Genomic DNA, 24968 nt, shown 5'->3' with positions numbered 1-24968 from the left:
AGGGGAAGTGAATAGGAAGCTATCCATTCCCCAGCAGTCCCAAATAAGTACGTCTAAATCTTTAACAGTTCTAGAAGAAAATGAAGAGCATAAAGGGTTCCCTTCTCAAAATCTTGAAGAAGTCAGGGTAGGTCCAAACATAAGGGAACCAACTATGAAGGTTTCAGATGACAATCCTCTTTCTATTGATAGAATTAAGATAGTTTCCTGGAATGTGGCTGGTCTTAAAAACAAATTACTTTGCCCAGACTGGGGAGCTTTTGTGGATTCCTGTGATATCTGTTTATTCCAGGAAACATGGTCTATAGAACACCCCGTTCGCAGAGGCTTTGCATCTTTTCACAAACCCGCTATCGGTGGACCTAGGGGCAGGCCCTCGGGTGGTCTCATCATCTGGGTGGGAAGTCATCTGTGTTGTGATTTTAGGCAAGAAGATACACATAGTCCTGATATCCTTTGTCTATTATTGTCTTTCCCCAAAAAATTTAAACTTTTTAGTTAATATCTATTCCAGGCCTGTTAAGGTAGGAAGGGAGTCTACTGCAGTTATCCACCTAGAAAAATTCCTCTCGGACATTACAGAAGATGCAGCATTAATCTTGGGAGGTGATTTGAACTGTCAGTTTGAGCCGCTGTTCGAATCTGAGGTTGCTGACAGTTCAGATGAGGATGAGACATGGGTTATACCAGAGCCCAATATTCCCCCGATCAGGGCATGGTCACCTTTAGCTCTGCAACTTAAAGCTTTAACTCTAAGATACTCATTGAGGGCCTGCAACGGGCGGTTTCCCCTAGACTCCCCAGGCAGACACATCTATAATAGACCAGGCCATTCCTCCATTTTAGATTATATTCTTTTGGAATCTAGAGTATGGCCCTTAGCTACCGATTTTAGAGTTATACCTCGCGAGTATAGCGATCATAACGCATTGATGGTAAGCTTGGATATTCCTATTGGGGCTAGATGACGGGCTACTTTTAAGTAATAATAGGAGGAGAGTGAAGTGGTCATGGCTTGAGAAATCCCAGGAGAAAATGGCAAAATTATATTTGGATGTCTTTCCTGATCTTGAGGCGATGTTAGAGCTTGGGGATTCTGAAAATATAGTATCCCTCGTAAATCAGGTATCTGAAATTAATCGTCTTGCTTTCCTAAGACTGAAAGATGTCTTTTGGAAAGAATATCATAGGACCGGCACCCAATTAACTAGACAATCTTGGTTTGATTCTAAATTTAGGAAAACAAAAAGTGCCTTGATAGAGGCAATAAAATCCAAATGTAGCGCCTCTATAAAAGCGGCAAGGCTTGCCTACAAAAATGCCATTCATGCGGCAAAAATCACTTGGGGAGAGGAGCAGTGGGTCAATCTCAAACAGGCCTTGGGAAATAAAGACCCAAAATCTTTTTGGAATATAGTGAGCACAGGAACCACAAGAGGGCAGGGCGCTGTTGAACCTAACATAGCAGCAGAAAAATGGGAAGCACACTATAAATTCCTATATGCCCAAAGCTCTGATGAATGTATTACCCAGGGGCATGAAAATGGAATCTCTCTAGATCAAGAGCCAAATATACATAAGATCTCCCTGATGGAAGTACACAAATCCCTTCAAAGAATAGTGCCAGGGAAAGCGGCGGGGCTCGACAAGGTCCCCGGTGATTTTTATCGGGCTGAACCGAAGATCTGGGGCCCTTACCTTTGGGTAGTTTATAACGCCATCATGGAAGGTATGGACCTCCCCCCGACACTTGGTTGGGCGCAGAGGTGATACCAATATTCAAAAAGGGTTCACCTCTCCTCCCTATCAATTACAGACCGATCAGTTTGATCGATGTCTCCCAAAAGGTTTTTGCCAGGATCATATTGAATCGCCTGCAGTTATGGATGGAGGATAACAATATTCTCTCTCCTCTACAGGCGATATTTAGGGCTAAAATATCTACAATAGACCAAATCTTTAGGCTGCAGCTCCTCTATTGGAAATCAATAATGATGGGGGGCTGCAGCCTATATTTGGGGTTTGTCAACCTCAAAGGTGCTTTTGACCTAGACCCTAGAGAGGCACTATGGAATGTGCTTAAGGAGTTGGGACTTCCTTCCTAGCTTTTACTCCTACTTAGGAAATTGCATAATGGCACCTATGCCCAAATTAGATTTGGGAAGAAAGGGGAACATGCCAATTCTATCCCCGTTAATAGGGGAGTGAGGCAAGGATGCGTACTAGCTCCTACCTTGTTCTGCATTTTCATCAATGGCTTGGTGGATGTTTTAAATAAATGCCAGAACATTGATGCCCCCAAGCTAGCGAATAAGAGCATACCAGCTGTGATGTTCGCAGACGACACCTTGCTCCTCTCCAAATCCCCTATGGGCCTGCAAAAAATTCTGGATGCCTTTTGCGAATTTTGCAGGGGTAGGGGTCTAGAAATTAATATAGAAAAAACAAAAGTTATGTTTTTTAACCCTAGCAAGAACGTACATCCCAATCTTTGCATGAACGGTGCACCGCTAGAGAGGGTCTCCGAATTTAACTACCTAGGTCTTAAACTTAATGAATACATGTCTTGGAAACCACAGGTGGTTAGAGCTAATCTGAGACTAACACAGACAACGGGTGGCTTGGCTAAGCATTTTAGGAAGTCCTATGACAAACCTCTGAGTCCGGTGATTGAGATCTACAAGACACAGGCCAGAAGTTCTGCTCTGTATGGGGCTGAACTATGGGGACATATGGACCTTAGCTCAACCGCTCAAACTGAAAATAATTTTCTGAGGCAGCTGGCAGGGCTTCCGGGAAGTTCTCCCTTGCTGCCCTTGCACATGGATCTGGGGGTGAGACCCATTGCACAAGAAATTAGTAGGCGTCCGCTTCTTTATTGGCGGCGGCAGTGGGCAACAACAGAACTGGCAGAGTTCAGAGCTGAACTGCAAGAAGTACTTAGCCTACCGGGGGCAGGAAAGATAACCTGGCTAGTTTACATAAAGAAATGCCTTAACGAGATAGGTTGCTCTGAGCTCTGGGAGAGTCCCGAAACCATCCATCCTAGGATTACTTGTACAGAGTTTAGTATCACCTATTGGAAGGGGAAATTTGATAACACCTTAAGGGACCGCAACACAGGCCCTTTGACCCGCCAGTTCATGGATATTAAATACTGCTATCAATTAGAGCTGTGTTTAGACTTCATAAACTAACCATAGCAAGGAAACGTTATATACACTTCCGGCATGGTTGTCTCCCCCTGTATTCACTTACTAATAAATGGTCCAAAGATGTTACTTTGCTTTGCCCCGCCTGTGGGCTGGCGGAAGAAACAGAATTGCATGTTTTTTTTTGTTTGCCAAGGTTACCATAAGATTAGAAGAAGAGAGCTCCAGCAATTATGTAGGAATCTTGGTGCAACCCACTGCATTGATGTGTTCAGGCTTCTAAAACACGATACTAGCCTGCACATAGTATTTGCTACATCTCGTTTTCTTGCTGCAATGTGGTGGGCTTGTATGCAATTCTTAAAACTCCAATTAATTTTTTAATTGTAACCCTGGGCATGGATTTCTTTTTAATTCCTTTTATATTTTAAACTGTTTTTATCTTGCAATCCTTTTATTTGATATGAAATGTTGTCTTTTATGGAATTTTATCCGTAATAAAGATTTTTAAATAAAAAAATAAAGTAATGTCCCATAGACATATAAATAGGCCTAAAGGCCTCACATTAGTAACCTATCCCTGTCCTTTTGTAGAAAGGACCAAACTCTAGAAAAGAGCCAATCAGCAGTCACCTCCCTCTAGAACCCTCCTGGAAGGAGCCTCAGTCCCTCAGATTTTCTACCGCACGTTGTGCTAAGGGAGTCTCCTCTGAGCTATTACTGGTTTCCAGTGCTGTTTGGTATTTTATTCTGTTCCATTTCTGATTGCTGATATCATCATGGCTGACACACCAACGAAGGGTCTTTTTAGGTCCTGTGGTTCTTGTGGAAAGAAAAAGCTGCATATAGATGACCAACATCAAGACTGTCTGTATTGCCTGTATCCAGACCATTCTTCCAAAGACTGCAAGGTATGTCGTACCTTTTCCACTAAAACCCACCAGGACCGTAAGGGATGCCTCGTAATCTGGCCCCAGACGCTAAAAGACTGGGACAACCTGGAGTCTTCTGAGGAAAGTGAAGGTTCTTCAGTCTCTTCATAATCTTCACTAAAGTGACCAAGGGTGGCTTCTCCTAGCCCTACGGTACCTCCTCAAAAGAAGACATCAAAAAAATCTTCAGAGGTTCTCTCCAAGGCTACTTCTGTGAAGGTTTCCTCTCAGGAAGTTCCCACCTTCAAAAAGTCTGTTTCGACTCCGTCGACGACGGTATCGTCGACGACGTCTTCATCGTCGAGGAGAGCTATGTCTACTGCATCGTATGTATCTACATCGACGACAGTTTCTACGTCTATGGCATCAACGTCGTTGTCCTCGTCGACGACTACGACCCCATCGTCGACGGCAGGTATGACTGTATCGTCGACGATAAGCATCAAGAAAACTCAGTCTACGTCAAAGCAGCCGTCGACGCTGCACTCGCCAACAGCGGAATCGGAGACGATCTCGACGATTAAGTCCTCATCGTTGACGTCGACACCATCGACGAAGGTACCGTCAACGAAGGATTCGTCGACTAAGACGTCGTTGACGAAGTCTCCAGTGATGTCTCCACCGTCGACGATAGCTCCGTCGACGATGAATCCTCCGGTTACGACACCGGTCGACGCTCTGCCGTCGACGACCGCACCATCGACGAGCTCGTCGACGATGATGGATTCAGGTCTGAAAAGCACATATGTGCACCTAAAGATTACAAAAAAGGCGCTGACGCCGGCTTTGACATCGCCAAGCAGAGTCCAGCCACTGCCTCCAGCATGTCTTCTTCAGGAGGAGGATTCAGATGAAGGGGACATGTTTCAGACGGCGACAAGCCCTTCGGAGCTTCACATCTAGTGTCAAAGTTCGGACGAAGAAGAGGATCAGGAGGAGGAATATCATCCACCACCTCCAATGGTTTGCCTTCCAGCCTCTTTAGTTTCTGACTTTCGGTACTTCATACAAGACTATAAACAGATGTTTCCAGAGTCTCCTGCTCCACAGCCTTCCGCAGTATCTCCCTCACCAAGACCACGGCCTCCACTTTTGGTTGTACAGCCGGAGCGAGTTGAACTACCGCATCCTCCGTCTACTGATGAGGAGGAGGAAGAACAACAACAGGAAGAGGGAGAACTACAAGATACCCAATCTAATCACGATGACTGGGATGACTGTCATACCCTCTCCCGCATCTCCAGTACCTGCGCCTGCAGATTCACCACCTGGCGACATTGGAGGGTTCCATAATGTGGTTGAGAGGGCTGCTCAACATTTCAAAATTCCAATAGTCACTCAACAGCAAGACAGTTTTTATATGATTTTAAGGAGCCTCTTAAAAAGTCGGTAAGGTCAATACCCATTATTGAATACCTGTGGAACAGGGTGTTAAGTTCATGCAGAACCCTAACTCGGTACCTCCGGTAGTACCTCGCTTGGATAAAAAGTATAGAAGGCCCGATACTGCACCAGCGTGTTTAACAGGACACCCCAAGCCGGATTCGGTTGTTACTCAAGCGGCCCAATAGAAGTCCAGAAATCCTTCTGCCCCGGTGTCAGCCCCTCCGGATAAGGAAGGCCGTAGATTAGACCACATCTGGAAGCGGTTCTCGTCTATGTCTGCAGTAACAGTGAAGGCGGCCAATGCCTTGGCTCTTTTGGGGCACTACAATAGACAACTATGGGCGGATATAGCCCCATATCTATCGGAATTGCCTAATGAGTCAAAAGAAGAGGCGAAGAAGATATTACTAGAGGGTGAAGCCTCGGCGTCTGAGATAATAGACTGTTCGATGGATATCGCAACCACAGGATTTCGTCAGCTGGCTGGGGCGGCAGTCTTGCGGCGACAAGTTTGGCTAAGGGCAACATCCTTTCGTCCCGAGATACAATCAAAAATACTGGATATGCCCTATGATGGCCAATTTCTCTTCGGCTCACAGATTGATGAAGCGCTACAGAGTATAACAAGCATTTGCAATGCAATAGGTCTCGCATTAGGCAAAGTTTGAGCTTTTAGTATTGTAAATGGCATTGGCTATTTTTTTTTTGCAGTAGTTACGTTTTGTTTTTATAAAAAGGGACATATAAAATATGTTGCATATTGACATATAATGATGCAGCCCACCTATGACTTATGCAGCAGCAAAATGGAGCAGCATTGAGATCAGAGTGCAGCTCTGGAGGCCACATGTCCACCCACATAAGAAATGTTAGAGGTTGTCCACTGACAAGTTTCCGAAATGGCGCCACCTCCTCTTCGTAACTGAATAATAAACAGATACAGAAAATACACACCACTCTTGAACAACAAAATATCCAATACTATAAAACTGCGGAAGGAAATTAGGACAACTAGAAGAACAAAATAAAAACCGAGCATAAGGAGCAGAGTGAATGCAGGGTGCTTGGCAAAACTCAAAAGTGCAATGGGTAGCTTGAGACACAAAGGAAGACAAGTATAATAAAAACTCACCGCCGCAGCCCGGCTTGTACAGGAAGCCAGGCAACCTGTGTTGGGACGGGGGCGGGGCCGCAAAAAGACAGGAAGCCGACGGGCGCCTACCCTGCGCTCCTGTGCCGAAGCGCTCCTGTGCCCGTCAGCCGGAAGATTGCCGGAAGATTTGCGTGTCAGCTAGCGGGGCTCCCGTGCTCGTGGAGAGCCCCGCCTGCTGCTAAGGATGACCCGCTGCCTGCCGCTGCCTGCCGAAGGAGAGAGGGACACAGGAAAAGAACTCGGTGAGTGGGGTGGGAGTGGGGGGGGGGGGAAGACATGTGCGCGAGTGTGTCTGTGTGTGTGTTTGTGCCTGTGTGTGCGCGTGAGTCTGTGTGTGTGTTTGTGCCTGTGTGTGCGCGTGTGTCTGTGTGTGTGTATATGTATGCATGCATGCATGCGTGTGTAAAAAGATCTGATGACTGGTGGGGGGATGTAAAGTGAAAGTAAGCAGCGCGCGTGTGGTGGCTGGCTGTGTGCGCACGCGTGGACGGAGGCGACGTTCGCGCACCCGAATCCAGGATGAAAAGCTCGTTCACCCTCTGGTCCGTCCTTCCCCCCAAAGTGATCGCTATTGGTCTCTAGCTGGATGCATCCTTCGGATGCATTGCCAGCGATGCCCAAAAAAGGGGGGGAAAGACAACATGTATCTACTTAAGCGCCTACACGTGGCAGCCGAGTGCTAGGAATAAAACCTTCACATTTGAAAGAATTACCGTTGAATATACATAAAACATCAGGGCACGTGGGCTTTCTAGCAAGCACTTATGGGGTAGTTTGCTTTAATGCGTATCACAGAAAATTCTTACTGACGCAAAGAAAAGGTACTTTTGGCTTTGATCTTAAGAAATTGTTTACACACACAAGGATGGCTACAAGTAAAAAGAATAGAGAACAGAAATTAAAAAGCATTGGCAAATAAAGTGTTGCCCCAGCCCTGGGACTGAAGTAACTTCTGATTAGGCCGGTGTGCACCTGCGGTCGGACAGACTGCAGCTGAAGAGGGCTGACCCGCCGCCCACAGGCTGCAAAGGGTTAATTACAGCAGCAGAACAGACCAAAGGTGACCCCCAAAGTCCCCCATCTCTGCCGTTAATGATTTTTCGATTACATAAGGCTAGTGAAACATTTAAAGCTGATTCAAAGCCAGACCTAAAAATTGCATTTCATCAGAGGAGGCGTGGCCGTGAAGCGGCTAAACATGGAGCCATCTGGGGCTTTAAACTTCACAAGTGCCCGTGTAACATTCCATATCAATTACTTTTAATCGCGTATATTGCCACATACCTGGCATCTGTTGTGCCGCATACTTTAGCTATGGCTACGACTAACCCAGGACCCCATCGCTAGGCTCGACCAGGAAGAGGCGACGCTTAACTTCTCGCACTCTGTCAGGAACTTGTCACATCAACCCGCCTTGGGACCGACGGACGCGCATCAGCCGGGCACGCGCACACGAGGCCGCGCGGGGGTGTACACCCGGGCCAGGCCCACTCTACTCACACCCGGCTGGGCTCTGGTCTTAGTCACTCCTGTGCGCTTCGGCCCCACGTACAGTTACCCTTCCCACTTGTTGACTGGCTAGGTTGGCGCTATACAAATACCACCTACAAACATATAATAATTCCTCATCGGACCCTCTGCTCATGGGTTACTGAGTACCTTTACCGGAGTGACCCCGGTTGCATAGGTAGCTCAGTAAGTCAATCCCCTTGCTGCAGATCACTTCCATGGGGCCTACTGTGCCCTCCATCCTGACAGTGTTCGCGATCAGTGAATGACATTGGAGCCTGTGCTTGTCGCGGGCTGTAGACGTGTGCTGTGTGACAGCACGTGTTACTGTTACTCACGGGGCCTCAGAGTCACGTCTGACATGGGTGCATCCGTGGGGTGTCTGTGTGCACATGTCTGTCTGTACGTGGGGGGAGGGGTGGCGCTCAGAGGGTGAATGCCCGGAGGCTGGCAGGGTCTGTCTGTAAGGAGGCAACTGGGTCTGTGGAAGTCGCGCGTCTGCGCCTGTAAGGAGGTGAATGTCTCTGTCGGGGGTGGCGGTATGTCGCTCTGTCTAGTGCTTCGAGCTTTAAGCCCCTCCTCCTGTTAGTCGTATGTTTATCTATGGGTTAAGGCCCTGCCTGTCTGAGGCTGGATGTCTGTCTACAGTTGGACCTCAGAATATCTGAAGGGCAGCTCAGGCAGTTCCATACTCGCTGCTGACAGCTGCGGTGATCTTTACCTAGCAAGGCCAACTCCGACGTCAATCCTTCCATGGTCAGTAAATGAAAACAACCATCCCATTGGATGCTGACAATGCCTCTCACTAACAGCACAGAGAGGTGCAAAGCTGAGCTGTACTCAAGATTAATGCATTAATATGGGGGGGGGGTCGATTTATGTCAGTCTGGAAGTGAATGTCTGTCTGTCTGACGTGAAGTATGTGCTTGCATGCCCGTAGTAAACGGAATGTCTGGCCAGCTGAAGTATAAGTATGCCTACGGAAGGGGGGGGGGGGAAGGGGGGAGGGGTGTTAAGGCTTGCCTAGGTTTATGGACGTCTGCCAGTAGGGGAGATGGATGTCTGTCTGTCCGAAGTTATTTATGTACGCCTGTCTGTACGGGGGGCGGCAGCTTGTCTATCTGAAGTTAGGGATATGTGCGCCTGCTTGTGAGGGAGTTTAAGATGAGTACAGAAACGCCTGCCCGTATAGGGGGTTGCATTTATGTTAATTATAGGCACAGATACAGTAATTATGCAATCCGGCAGCTGCGGCGTCTTCTGCATGATTATAGCCCCTCCCCTCCACATAATTCATCACTTGCCAAATAATGTATCACTTGCCACATAATTCATCGCTTGCCACATAATTTATCACTTGCCACATAATTCATGACACATAATTTATCACTTGCCACATAATTCATCGCTTGCCACATAATTTATCACTAGCAAAATAATTTATCACTTGCCACATAATTCGTCGCTTGCCACATAATGTATCACTTGCCACATAATTCATCGCTTGCCACATAATGTATCACTTGCCACATAATTCATGACACATAATTTATCACTTGCCACATAATTTATCACTTGCTCTACAATTTGCAGATTTTAGCAAAAGCAAACATTCCTTTGTATCTGGAAAGGATCAGAAGTTACTACAGAAGCTGCCCCTGGCGTTGCCACGCACCGATGACCCTCTGCAAACATGAAGGGCTCTCCTCTCGGGCCGGGGTTGCTGCACGCGGGTGTGAAGCTGACCCACTGAGGGACACCTTTGCCCAGATTGTGTTAACGAGTACAGACACGATACAATTGTGAAGCGATACTGCCACAAAACGCGCCACAAAATGTGCCTCTAAATAATTGCCGCATAGTTTAGTCAACAAGGCCACATAACTTGTTCCCTCCCTGCCGCATACTTCCGGTGACCCTGATTACTGGGGGGAGTGTGGGGGGGGGGCTGTCTGGAGGGTGCGTCTCTACCTCGGGTTCGATGTTTCGCGCCCTGCCCAGGGGTGGGTGTCTGCCCATAGCTCTGAGTCTGTCTGTCCAGCTAGGAGGTGAATGCGTGTCCTTGATTACCTGGCTGATATGGACTGGTTGATCTGTTAGTCTGGGCTCAGTCAGATGCCTGTCAGTGCCCTGGTGTCTGTCCGTGAGATCAGACGTCCGTCAGCGCCGGGTCTGTCTCAGCACTGACAGTCAGGCTGGCTGTCTGGGTGTCCGGGTGTCTGTCGTGCTGAGGGACCGGGGCCTGTCTGTCTATCCGGGTGAATGTCTGTCGGCCTGAGGAGGGGTGAATGTCTGTCGGCCTGACGGGCCGGACCTGTCTGTCTGTTTATCCAGGTGAATGTCTGTGGGTCTGAAGGGCCAGTGTCCCTCTGGGTTAAATCTTAAATGTCCGATTGAGGAGCCAAGGTTTTTCTGAGAGTCAGTGTCCCTCTTTCTGAGTTGAATGTCCGTCTGTTTGTCTGAGGGACCAGGCTTATTCTGGGGGTCTGTGTCTGCGCATCTGACCCCGGTGCTGGCCCGATCCGGTCCGGTTCTGTGCCGCCCGGGCTCCCTTCGCTCTCCCCGCGCTCCCCGCGCACTGCCCGGGAATCCAGCTCTGGGAGGACCAGAGAACAAGCACAAGCGCTGTCAGGAGGCGGCAGACGGGGAAAAAGAACCCGAAGCAAGCCCGGACCACACAAGGAACAACAGGGCTAATAAAGGCAGGAGGAACAAGCAAAACAAGTGACGTCAGGCGGGCGCGTGCACTTCCGCGCAGGCGCAGAGTGTTCTTGGTCGCTTCTCCGGCACCCGTGACCCGCCCGCCCGCCCATCCATCGGGAGCCGGGCAGAAGGAGCCCACATGAAAACAGGACAAGAAGAGAGCCTGGTGAGGTGAGGTGAAGTAAGGGGGGGGGGGGGGGGGGGAGCGTGTGTGTGTGTATGCAGTGTGTGTGTGTATGCGACGGCGGGTTCTCTGTATGCGTGCGTGTGTGTATGTGCGCTCGTGTGTGTGTCTCTGGTGAGGTAAGAGGGGAGCGTGTGTGTATGCAGTGTGTGTGCGCGCATGTGTGTGTATGCGACGGCAAGGGTGGGTTCTCTGTATGTATGGGTGCGTGCATGGGTGCTCGTGTGTGTGTGTGTGTGTCTCTGGGTATGCGCATGCGTGTTGGTGCTTGCTTCCGAGGCAGGAGAGGGGCACGGCGCCTTGCGCGCCCACGAGGTGCAATCTGCGCTCGTGCACCCTCTGGTCCGTCATTCCTCCCACAGTGATCGCTACTGGTCTCCAGCTGGATGCATCCTTACGGATGCTTTTCCAGCGAGACCCAAAAAAGGACTCTGACACTGCTAGAGCATTGGGCACTCTCCAGTACAACAATCAGTCCTTTCGTGGGTCTAGAGGTAGAGGACAATCCTCCTATAGAGGGGACTACCGGTCTTCATATTCTTCAGGCCAGAATCGATCCCAGCATCAACAGCGCCAGCAACAAAATCAACAATCCTCTTATGGCAAGACGTCTTTTCGTGGTAAAGGTCAACGAAAACACACCAGACGTAGACAATGACCTTTCACTTCAGCCATTCCCAGATTCATTTCCATCATTAAAAATTGGAGGAAAAATATCCCATTTCCTAAAAAATTGGTAGCAGATTACCACGAACCGTTGGGTCCTACAATTAGTTCAATTCGGCCATTCTTTGGAATTTCTGCATTTACCTCCCAGACACCCCCCCCCCCCCCGCCCTATGCTTCACAAAAATCTACGTCTGCTTCTCCGAGAAGTCTCTCTTATGCTCCAGAAAGGGGCAATAGAGAAGGTCCCTCTGTCCCAGCGAGGGAAAGGATTTTATTCCTGTTTCTTTTTGATTCAGAAAAAGGAAAAGAAGTGGAGACCAAATTTGGACCTCAGAGCCCTCAACAAATTTCTGAAGAAACAGTTGTTTCGCATGGTAACAATCCAGGAGGTCGTACAACTCCTGGAGGGGGGAGATTACATGGCGTCCCTGGACCTTCAGGATGCTTACTTCCACATCCCGATTCACAGAAATCACAAAAAATATTTAAGATTTGCAGTGGCAGGCAGACGCTTTCAGTTTCGCGTTCTGCCCTTCGGACTGAAGTCTGCACCTCGCATCTTTACAAAGTGTCTCTCCCCAGTAGCTACATATCTCAGACCATCAAGTCTTTCCATATCTGGACGACTGGCTGATCAAGGCTCCATCCTTAGAAAACGCGTCCAGGTCTTCCAGTGCCTGTCTGCAGCTTTTCAATTGTTAAGGACTCGCGCTCAATCGTGAAAGTCAATCCTTCTACCTTCTCAGCGCATCAACTTCCTAGGTGCAACTCTCGACACACGACTGAGGAAAACCTTCCCATCTCAAGAGAGGAATGACAAGCTTTTGGCACTAGCGATCCTAGTGGCATCAAAGAGGACCTTAACGATCCGTCTTTTCAAATCCCTTCTGTGAATTATGTCATCATATATCCTCTTAGTACCTCACTGCCGTCTGTGGATGCGCCCCCTCCCGGAGGAACTCTCCAAACAATGGGTCCAATGCAAAGGGTCGTTCGACGATCTCATAAAAGTGACTCCTCGGATGGTTAAGGCCCTGCAATGGTGGATGTCTTTTCAGAACCTTTCTCAAGGTTTACCATTCCTGCTTCCGGCTGCACCGCATATCATCACGACAGACGCCTCCTTGGAAGGTTGGGGAGCTTTCTTCCAGGAATTGCAGATAAGCGGAAAGTGGTCACTCTTCGAAAAAGGGCTTCATATCCATCTTCTCGAACTGAGGGCAGTTTTTCTTGCCCTTCAAGCCTTTCTTCCAAGGATCAAAAATTCCTGGGTGCTCGTCCGTACAGACAACACCACGACGATGCACTACCTCAACAAACAGGGGCGGCGGGGGGCTCGTTCTCTGACACTCTCTCACGAGTCGTAGAGTATCTGGAACTGGTTGATCGGACACAATATATCTCTTCGGACGGACTACGTCCCGGGCATGGACAATGTACTCACCGACTCATTAAGCAGACCGATGACAACGTCTCACGAGTGGGAACTGGATCAAGGGATACTCAACCAAGTCTTCTCACGATGGGGCACTCCCCGATTAGACCTGTTCGCCACGAGATCCAACGCCAAATGCCCTCACTTTGCAAGTTGGCATCCCCAGAAAGGGTCTCTAGGGAATTTTCGATCGCATGGTGCAACGTCTTTGCGTACGCCTTTCCACCGTTTCCAATGATTTCCAGAGTACTCAGGAAATTAAAAGCGGAGCCTTGTACACTCATTTTGATAGCCCCAACTTGGCCACGCTAACATTGGTTCACAGATCTCCACCGCCTGTCTCTGGAGCCGCCAATACACTTGAATCAGTTTCCGACCTGTAGCGCGGAGAGGCCGTCACCCCAGCTACGCCGGAACTCTTCACCCCCATGCGGGGATTCATTATGTGACCCCCCCCTTCTTGTCTCCACAGACGAATGATAGGGGGTATTCTATTGAGCAATGCTGTTCCCGGGACGAGGAAGACGAAGACGGCGGTCTCTTTAACTGGCACCCACCAGCCGAAGGGAAGGAGCCTACACCGACGTCAAGTAGGGCAGCTGACAGCACACAGGTGTGCTTGTTCACCGGAGGCGTAGGAGGAGTTGGAGGCGAGAGCGGAGTGGAGCCGAGATTGTAGTCGAGAGAGGAGGCGAAAGGAGAACGGAGAGAAGCAGATGAGACCGGAAGAATTGTTTTAACATCCCCGGCAGAGAGGAGGAGGGACCCGTTGGCGGCGCGGAAGCCAGGAGGCCATCGGCATCACGAGCCGCCCAGCCGCACGCCAGGAGGTGTGTGGCTCACAGAGGTACGGAGCCGTATAGCGGGCTGAGTGGAGAGAAGGGGTAGACCAGTCCCCTGACCTGTATTCCCCGGTAACCCCTTCCTTTACACCCCTTTCCCTCACACCCCTTTCCCTCATGGTAACCTGTATAGTAGCACAAGTGGTGTTCCCGCACTCCCTATCCCTTGCAGCATTCTCGACGTCAGGATTTTGGACTGATACCTGTCCTTTCTTCCTTTCCTTCCTTACGGCTCTCCTGGTAACATCACGGAGCTGGAAGCGTCTCGTTCACGCAGGAGCCCCCGACGCACCACCAGGGAAGAAGACAGCCCTCGACCCAGGAGAAGAACGATAAGGAGCCGATCACCCCGGAGGGCCCCTTGGAGGAAAACTTGTACAGACTTTCTATATAGCCAAATAAAACTTGCTGTCACTAAAACCCACCTCTTGCCCTTTCCTCCACAACCCGCTACAGGTCCCTACTCACGATGAACAACCAGCAAGTCCAGCATCCGAATCTGGCTTCACTCAAATTAGCTGCTTGGCTCCCGAGTTCAGAGAACTTCAGAATTTGAATATTCCGCCAGACTGTAGAGCCATCCTGGCTCGAGCACGAGCAGATAGTACCAACAAAACATACTCTTTAAAATGGAAGAGGTTCTGCATCTGGTGTAAGGCTCAAGGGGTACATCCTTTCTCTTCTTCGCCGGAACAAGTATTCACTTATCTTCTCCAACTGGCAAACTCTGGTCTGGCTCATGCTTCCGTCAGGGTCTACTTGGCTGCGATATCCTGTTACGGAACATCCCCTAGGGGCCCTTCTCTTTGGTCCCACAGATTGATCAAACAGCTTTTGAAAGGACTCTACAGGACTTTTCCCCCTGTGAAAATGTTGCCGCCTACTTGGCACCTTAACACAGTCCTTAATCAGCTCATGAAGCATCCCTTTGAGCCGGTACACAGGGCTGACCTAAAATACCTCTCTTGGAAGACGGCCCTCCTGTTTGCACTCACCTCCGCAAGGCGGGTGAGTGAGCTCCAAGCCTTCTCGATACAAGAACCCTTTCTGTAATTCAAGCAGGGCCGAGTAATTTTACGGACAAATCCTAAATTTATTACAAAAGTCCAGTCGGACTTCCATCTCAACGAGCCTGTGGTCTTGCGCTCTTTCTTCCCAAATCCCATTTCTGCAGCGGAAAGGTCGTTACACTCTCTTGATCTTAAACGCTGCCTGAAATTTTATATTGAAAAGACAAAAGCCTTCAGGAAGTCAAATCAGCTATTCGTGGCTTACAGAAGGCCTAGGAAGGGCCTTCCACTCACCAAACAAAGTATTTCCCGCTGGATTTCGGCAGCTATTTCATTTTGTCATGAACAAGCGGGGCAACCCCTACAATCTAAAGTGAGAGCCCACTCTACCAGGGCAATATCTACATCCATGGCGCTTTTTGCAGGAGTGCCGGTTATAGACATTTGTAGAGCAGCAACATGGAAGTCGCCACATACCTTCACCAGACATTACTGCCTGGATACAGAACTCATGAAGGATGCTGCGGTGGGACAAGCAGTACTTCGTCATCTGTCTCAGTAGAGGTGAGCCTTCTTTTCTTCCCTCCATCCTTCTCATGTATGCACATTTCTCTATTGTATAGTTTGGTGGTATTTCTTGCTTGCGTATGCATGTTTCTATCAGTTGTTTGATCTGTTGTTATCTAATGACTTTTATATACTATACCATCCGAAATGTGCTTTGTTCATTGCTTGCTACTCTGATTCAGGCATGTGAATCTATGAAAGACGCCCCTAATACTGGATAAGAAATGCGTTACTTACCTGTAACTGCAGTTATCCAGTATTGGTGTCTTTCATAGATTCACATGCAACCCTCCCACCTCCCCTGGAATGGCTCACCTACTTCTCTCAGTAATACGCCTACTTAGCTTTGTGCGTACCAAAATCTGAGGGACTGAGGCTCCTTCCAGGAGGGTTCTAGAGGGAGGTGACTGCTGATTGACTCTTTTCTAGAGTTTTGTCCTTTCTACAAAAGGACAGGGATAGGTTACTAATGTGACACCTTTAGGCCTATTTATCTATATGTCTATGGGACATTACTTTATTTATATACCGGGGACTCCCATTCCGACGACGGGGAATGATTCAGGCATGTAAATCTATGAAAGACACCAATACTGGATAACTGCAGTTACAGGTAAGTAACGCATTTCTTCCTAGATCTCTAGACTCAACCTGGGCGATATCGAGTAGGGTAATAACTCTCTAGCGATATGGTTCATGGTTCCCCTTCCGGGGATAAACGCATGCTGTCTTAAGGAAACCAAGGGGGATATGACCTTGGCCTGTCGATTAGCAAGGATTTTTCGCACAGATCTTCCCATCACAGTTGGTAAGTGGGATTGGGCGCTAAGACCCCGGGAGATCAGATGGCTTGTCCTTCTTTTTAAATACGACAATATTAGCATCATCCCACGACTGTGGAGCCAATCCAATTTGAGCAGCCTGAAAGACAGCCAGAAGATCCTTTTTAAGATCTTGAAAAAAAGTCCAATAGACTTCAGATGGAAGCTTATCTGGACCCGCAGCCTTACCCTTCGTCATAGTATTAATAGCCTGTTCCAATTCATCCAGCGTAATAGGGCTATCCAATATACCAATTGCCACCTGAGGTAACCGCTGAAATTGCATGTTAAAAAGCCCCAGATCCCTAACATCCTGCTCTATTTCCTGCTCCGTATAAAGCTCTTGATAAAAATTATGAATGATCTCTAGAATCTGTTGGGGATCGTGTACCATGCTACCGGACGAATTGTATTGTAATTCTAATTGAAATTAATTGTTTTAGTGTTTAAATGAATTTGAGGGCCAAATGAAACACTGTGGCATTGTCCGTTAGTGTCTGGGGATATTATGGAGAGAATTTCCAAATTGCAGGGAGCTATTGGAGTTCTTTTGATTTAGGGAATTGTGCTATTCTCGATCCAAAGATTTGTCAACAGCTGCTAGGATGTGTTTGGAGGAGGAGCCTGTCATGATGGTGTAGAACAGGTCTGTGACATTTTTAGTCCCAGTAGCAGCTAGTGTGTGATGATTGTTTTCAACCATTTTCCATTATTTGTACATTGCTGCACAAAATACTAACTTTTGTTCATTGTCCAATATTGTCACTGACTTAAACCTTTTATTTCTTCTCTCTAGGATATACCAGTTAATGAGTGCGTACATCTGCTAGAGCTTCTCCTGAAATTTAACACAAAGGAACCTCTCATCTTGTCGTGTGCTCTTAGCAATATGCAAATCTTATTTCCTTTCCTTACCCATAGCCCTGAATGTCTGTTTGAGATTCTTTCAAAGGTCAGTGGTTTATGAGTGTTTTTCTTTTCTTTAGGGCAATATTTGTTTAACATAGTTGCATTGATGCAGACTATGTCAGCTTTTTTTTTCTTTTTAAATTGTGTGACTTGAATAGCTTCTTTTGTTAAATTATGCTGTATATGGAAGGACTAAAATTATGATCTATGTACCAGGCTACCGGGATAGGTTTTGAGTGATGGTGTTCTGCTAATGTTGGTAACTGAATGTATCAGTGGTCTGCATAATCAATACGGTATTTTGTTTAGTTCTTATATTAGCAGATATTGTAGTCTATTTAAAACATTAGACAAATAATACAGATATGATAGAGATAGGGGAATATTTCCTTCTACGGTTGGGTCTCAGAGGGAACTGCACAACAACTACACTGGTGGCTAACGGACCAAGCTCGGGTCAGAGGCAGAGCCCTCTTCCTTCCCCAACCAGATCTGAAAGGGGTGACAGATGCATCATTCCTGGGATGGGGAGCCATCTGGGAGAGGCACAGATCAGAGGCTTCCATATCAACCCACTGGAAGTCTGGGCATTCCGACTGGCACTGAAGGCTTCCCTCTCTCAAAGGTTAAGTGGTGCAGGTATTCACAGACAACACCACCGCCATGTGGTTCTGCAACAAACCGGGCAGGGTGGGGTTGTGGACCCTTTGTCAGGAGGCTCTTTGTCTCTGGACATGCCTGGAACATCAGGGTATAACCTGATGGGTTCTCTGAATGCCAGGTCGGTCAAACTCAGCCGTCTGTGCTTGGTCAGTCATGAATGGTGTCTACATTTGGAGGTGGTGCAGGGACTATTTCAGCGTTGGGGAGAGCCTTCGTTAGATCTGTTCGCCTCTGAACAGAACTTGCAATGTCAGCAGCCTTGCGCGTTGGAATTTTAAAGGTGGCACTCGCTCGGCAATGCTTTTCATCGCGAGTGGAACTGCGGTCTCCTGTATGCCTTTCTACCTGTACCACTTCTGCCCTGAGTACTCAAGAAGATAAAGCGCGACTGGGCCCATGTTATTCTTGTGGCTCCTTGCTCTCAAAACTGCCTTCCTTGTTGCCATCTCCTCTGCTCGCAGGGTTAGTGAGCTTCAGGCTCTATCTTCCAAACCCCCTATCTACTCTGTGCATCCGGCCAAGTGGTGCTTAGAATGAGGCCTTAGTTTCTTCCTAAAGTGGTTACACCATTTCATGCAGGACAGTCTATCACTTGTCCAACTTCTTCCCACCTCTGCACCCTTCCAAGGAGGAGGAGAGACTCCACAGTCTGGACCCTAAACGTGCGCTGTCATTCTATCCTGACTGCACTGAAGACTGCCGGGTGGATGATCAACTCTTTATTGGATATATGGATGCCAAGAATGGCCGGGCTGTTAAAAAATGTACCACCTCTCGATAGGTTCCTTTGCATAAAGATCTGCTTTGCTTTTCGCAAGGAAGGGTACTCCAGCGGGGTTTGTGTTCATTCCACTAGGGCTACGGCTGCAACCACTGCTTTAGCATATGGAGTCTCACTCCTTAATATCTGCTATGCAGCAACCTGGGCCTCTCTGCACACGTTAATCAGACATTACTGCCTGGACAACCAAGTCCGGAGGGACGGCTATTTTGCTGGTTCCGTCCTCCGGGAACAGTCCTGCAAACATTCCTAGCACAAAAAACACACGAAAGGAGAATTCCTCCTCTTCCTCAATGGAACAGTTCTGCTCCCAGTGCTGTTTGTAGTCTTGGTGATGCCGTATGTTTCTTGTTGTCTTTGGAGCTACTCTTGGTTCTTAAGAAACATAAAACGGAGTTTGACTCCATTTGCCAACCTGTAATAGGTTGAGGCCTTTCGAAGGGCCATGTAAGACATCTTCAGCATTTTTCCATGTATCTTGGCTACTGTTCAAGGCATGTAGGAGGTTTTGAAAGTTGGATTTCTAATTTTTCCGATCCTGGTACCACCTTTCTCTGTGCCCCAAAGGCTCCAGCCACTGGCCAGATTGTCCTCGGAACAATGTTTGATGTTTTTCCCCCACAACGCCCTCCGGTCCTACCAACTGTTTTTGTGTGGCTATAGATAGCATTGTTCGTGGAACATCTTCCTGATGAGCCTATCTCCAATACCCAATGATTTGCACTAATGGAAGAACTCATCATCATGCATTTAGATGCATTAATCATGCGTAGCTTGGAATTTAGGTACATGAAGATAGATGATTTTAAAATGTACTACTTCCTCCTGCCTTCCTTTCCCTATAGATGTGGAGCTCTACTCCACATCTTGTCTTGTCTTGTATGTTATTTGGATTGATATAGAAGTTGTGCATAATGCAATGCAGTTGTTTAAATTGCCGTTACCTGATACATAGTCTAATTCTAACATTGTAAGAGAATTCCTAAAGCAGTCTCCCTACGTTCTGTAGCCTCTTCTGGCGCTCAATGAGACATTACTCTGAGGAATAATTTCCAGGTCTGGATGTTCACAGACAGATTGCTCAGGGATGTTGGCCTGTGCCGTGTGATTCACAGTAATAATAGACATGAGCTTCTCAGGAGAGCTTGGTGTGGTTAAGTATCCTGTGCAAAATTTAGCACACATGCTTTCCCCACTGCTTATTCGGACAGCGAGTCAAAGTAGTTTGTTCCTTGGACCTTAGTCTTTGCTTTTGGCAGTGGGTACGCCAAGTGCCTAATCAGGTGATATATGCTCGCTCTATGGGTAATGGTGTAACTGACTTAGATTAGCCTATCGGAGTGCATGAAGAAAATGTTCTTTGAACTAGTGATTGACGTTTTGGATGCATCCAAGTCAATTCTGTGAGCTACAGCTAGCTGATATGATGGTAGTTTCTCTGGCTGTTACAGTCAACCGCTGCAGGTGTGCCTGGAAGGTTTACACAGCCTTTTCTGCAGGCATATAGTCTGCCATATTATACATGACCTTTCAATGCAAGAGACTTTTCAGCAAGAGTGTGGATTTCCTCCTGTGAGCAGTTCAAATATAGTCTTGCTATGGTGGAAAACTTGGGAACTTGCCTCCCCAGCCATTCCGTTCCACCAATACTATTGTTACTTTCATTGCTTTTTTACAAAGGATAACCTTCTCAGCACTGGCCACCTTGTGCAAATGTTTAGACTCTACAAAAGTTCTACCATTCCTTTTGAGGAAGAGGAGGATCTATAGGATGTCAACAGCAGTAGTTTCCCTCTTCTTCTACTGGGTCTGTTGCCTTAAAACCCCTTTGATTTGTCCTAGCTCCCCAGTCAGCTTCTAGTTGAGGCTCTTTTTCTCGCTAGTCCTTTTGTTATTTTTATAAATTGGTGTGGATGTCCTTCTTGAGTCGCGAGCATCATTTATTGACTATTGTGTGTATTTGCAGATATTGAACACCCCTCTCTGATAAACCTAAATCTGCTAGACCACAGTACCCCCCTAGAAGAACACTATGGGATTGCTAGAGCAATCCCTGTCCACTTATAAGGAAATTCCTGGACAGTATTTCTCTTTTTGATATAACCTATAAAGAGCAAGCTTCCTACACCCCCAAATTGGAAGCTGATGTTCTATCCCTGTTGTGCAAAGGGGCATTAGAAAAGGCTGTCCGTGGAAGAGAAGAACATTTGATTTTATCTTCTTAACTTATGGTCCCTACGAAGGACTTATGTCCCAGGTGCTTACTGGACCGAAGCCATGTCAAATTCTTGTTTTGTTATAACTAGTCCAAAATGTTATGTTTGAGGCATGTGAGCTGTAGATCACATGCTGTTCATAGCTCGCCATCTAGTTTTGGGTCCGGTTGTTTGCACTTTGTTTTTCTTCGAAGAAGTCTTTCCAGTCACGAGGTAGGGGACTCCTCTTTTTGGTGATAGTGCTCATGGGTATCGACTCCATTTTTAAATAGTTTTGCCGCAGAGCGTGATGGAGTTAGTATGAGTAGTAAATAGAGAAGTCCATTTATACTGTATCTAAATAAGATAGTACTGCAACAGGTGTAGGTACCCGGGGAAGCGGGTGGGCGCATGCGACACTACAGCTCTACATGCCAAGAACAGATGCATACTGTAGTAAGTAGCATTTTCCGTGAGGCATGTGAGCTGTAGATCACATGCTGTGCATAGACTATATAGCAGTTATCTCCCAAAGCGGTGGCTAACCTGTAGCAGTTGCAGCCGTTTGAAATAGTGTACGTAAAACTGCTTGGCCCACCCTAGCTTGCTGTGTAGATAAGACATATACACAATAGTGCTTTGTAAATGTTTGTGGTGTAGACCATGTTGCAGCTTTGCAAATATCATCTATGGGTATATTCCCTAAAAATGCCATAGAGACCACTAGTTGGCGAGTGGAGTGCGCTCTAGGGGGGATTATTAATGTGCATTTGCTTTAATATAGCATGTTTGAATGCACTTGATTATCCACCGTGCAATTCCTGATTTTGATATAGGATTGCCTTTATGTGTGGAGCAAAAGCAACAAATAGTTGCTTGGTCTTACGAAAGTTTTGGCCTTTTAGTTCAGTAAATTAATGCCCTTTTCACATCTAAGGTGTGTAGAGCGCTTTCTGCCACAGAATATGGTTGAGGGAAGAATAGAGGCGACACAACAGATTGGTTGATATGAAAGGCAGAAATGACTTTGGGTAGGAACTTTGGGTTGGTCCGAAGAACCACTTTATTTTGGCATATTTGTAAAAAAAGGTTTAGATGGCGAGCTATGCACAGCATGTGACTGTACAGCTCCACATGCCAAGGACAGATGCATAGTGTGGTAAGTAGCATTTTCATTCTCAGTCTGATTTTCCCGGGCCTGAATATGTAGCGTTGGCTGGTGTCCCTCGATATCCAGGATGCCTACTTTCATCTTCCAATTCTATCTTCCCAAAGGCAGCCAGTCGACTTCATAGTGGATGTAGGAAGCTGGCCTTTCATGTAACATATCAAAATGAGGTACACTATTTAGAAAGTCCAGATTACCTTTATTGGCTTACAGAGTTTAAATTAATAATCCCAAATACTCTTTTGTGGTAGTATGGGCAAGCAGTTTAGGCTTATCACAGGGTAGTGTTAAGCATTTGTTGTACACCCTGGGTCAATGAATAAGACACACACTCAAGAAGAAACTTGGGACCAATTAAAAAAAAACTTTATATACATTTTGACACCAAGACTATCGGAATCAGGTAGGTACTTTAGACGTTATCAGATTTTACAGTAATAACAGTAGAAAATGACAGCTGTCAGATTTAAGGCATGAGCCTCTAACATGGTAATGTTATCCTATGGGAGAAACATACATTACATAAGTAAACTTACAGATTACTTGCAGGACTGTTCTTCCGGACTTAAGGTAAGTAGGGACCAAGGTCCAAGAAAGCACCAATAGTTCAAGTTTACCTACCCTGGGGTGTCCAGGTGCATTACGTGGCATAACTACTGGTTAAAGTCAATGGTGAAAGTACCTGTAAGTAAAAGGCTGCAAGGAGGGGCGGGGAACCAGTCCGGCAGAACCCACATGGGGAAGCTCGTCTCTTGAGGGTCTCAGGACCACAGAGACCTCATCGGTTTACGTGAGCCTAGGTTGGGAAGCTTGGGTGCTGAGGTGTTTTGACTGGTGTGTCAGGGAGTTAGAGGCTTTCACGGTTCCTGGTGGTGTACCTGCATAAGAGGGAAAATCACAGCAGGGCCACTCTTGGTTTGAAGCTGGCCTCTGTCAGAGTCCCTTGACGTGCAAGTAAGTGTTGGCGGCAGCGCCTGAACACAAACAAGCCTTGGTGCTTGCAGCTGGCTCCGGTACCTCAGGGATTGGTGCAGGGCAGGTCCTGGGGGTCCTGGCGTCTCCAGACTTGGCAAAGAGACAGAATTCACCCCCTAGAACACAAAGACCTCTTGCTGGGGTGCTGCTCCCTTGGTGAGTCCGGGTCGATAGAATGGTGTACCTGGCAGCTGCAGTGTTTCCCTGCTGGTGTAGGGAAGTGGCTCCTCCACTCCAAAGCAGATGCTGCGGGGTCGGGCAAGTGCTGTACAGACTTCCAAGGGTTTGAGGACGGCTGTTTCGCTTCTGGACAAATCAGTGTCAGTGATTGTTGGGAGAGCATCAGTCAAGGAGGTTTTTGCGCCAAGGTAGATGCTGGTCCACAGTCCTCGCATCTTAGGCACTTTTTTGTCTTTCTTCGGGCAGACAAATCGGAGTTCCTGGTGTCAGGGGCCACCTGAATACTACATTTAGGGGCTTTAAGGGGAGTGCAGGATAGTAGCAAATGGGCTACTTACCCCTGGGGTCACTACACCTCCTATATGACCAGTTATGAGGTGAGGTCTTGGCATAACCCTGTCCCACCTAGAGTTCCATTCAGTCATCCACCAAAAATAAGATGGTGGTTTTGGAAAGTGCCCCTTTTTGCATGGTTGCCCCCACTTTTTTGCCAAACTGTTGAGGTACTTTGACTGAGGGTGCCATGGGTTCCTGCCAACCAGATACTCGGGCCTATGTTCTTTCCCTAAACTGAACTGTTGCAAAACCATGGCCAAATGTGCGTTCCTTGTAAAAGGTATCATAAGTACCAAGGGCACTGTGACCAGGAAGGCCTCTAAGGGATGCAGCACTTAAAGTTCCACCCTCAGAGGCACACTTCACTCCATTCTACCCTACCATAATCCACCAATCATTTCCCACTCCAATCTACCCAACGCCACTCTAGCCCAGTCCACCCTAATTTGCCCAACTCCACTCCAAGCTACTCATCTCCTCTCCACCCACTCCACTCTTACCCAATCAATCAATCAGGGGGTTTATAAAGCGTGCTACTCACCCGTGAGGGTCTCAAGGCACAGGGGGGGAGGGAGGGTCAGTCGAAGAGCCAGGTCTTGAGGTCCTTCCTGAACGTGCGCAGGGTCGGGGAGCATCTGATGTTCACAGGGAGGACGTTCCAGGTCTTGGCTGCAATGTAGGAGAAGGGTCTCCCGCCAGTTCGGTATCTGCGGATGCGGGGGACCTCTGCCAGGGCGAGGTAGGCGGAGCGAAGGTTCCACTGTACTCCACTCTTCTTCAATCTACCCTACTCCACTCAAAACTCCACTGCAATCTATCCAACTCCTCTCCACTCCAACTGCCCCCTTCTCTACTCCAATATATTTCACTCCACCATAATCTACCCCACTGCACCCAATCATACCTACTCCAGTCTATCCCACCCCACTCCAGTTGCCGCCCCACTCCACTCCACCCCATTCTAACCCACTTCACTCTACCACATTCTATTCTACCACGATCTATCCCCTCCAATAGTCCACTATCTACTGCACTACACTCTACTCCAACCCACTGCACTCCAATCAAACCCACTCCAATTCAACCCACTCCAATCTACCCCACTCCATTCTAGCCCATTCTACTCTTCCCCAGTCGATCTCACTCCAATCTTGACTCCACTCCAGTCTAGCTAACTCCACCCCACTGCACTGTACCCCAATCTGACCCACTTCAATCTACTCTACTCCACTGTACCCCAATCTGCCACACACTATTTTACTGTACCCAATCTACTCCACTCCAATTCCATCCAATCTACCACCCAAATCTGCCTAACTGCAGTCCAATCGAACCAACTCCACCCCCCTCCAGCCCGCTCCTATCTACCCTACCACACTTCACCCCAGACTACCCTAC

The 24968-nt window shown here is 47.6% G+C and overlaps 1 protein-coding gene across 2 annotated transcripts in view; it reads left to right on the top strand.

Moving 5' to 3' along the window:
* The window catches only part of LOC144762250 (exportin-5-like), a 1106737-nt gene that overhangs the window by 531437 nt on the left and 550332 nt on the right, over window positions 1-24968 (top strand). For both annotated transcript variants that reach the window (XM_078647393.1, XM_078647392.1), the window contains exon 14: window positions 17160-17315. In XM_078647393.1, coding sequence (XP_078503519.1) covers window positions 17160-17315 — 156 coding nt within the window. The remainder of the gene's footprint in view (window positions 1-17159; window positions 17316-24968) is intronic.

This window comes from Lissotriton helveticus, chromosome 6 (assembly GCF_964261635.1).
Source record: "Lissotriton helveticus chromosome 6, aLisHel1.1, whole genome shotgun sequence".
NCBI classification, from domain to species: Eukaryota; Metazoa; Chordata; class Amphibia; order Caudata; family Salamandridae; genus Lissotriton; species Lissotriton helveticus.
Note: the sequence above shows the minus strand (reverse complement) of the source record. Positions and strands in the feature narration are given on the sequence as shown.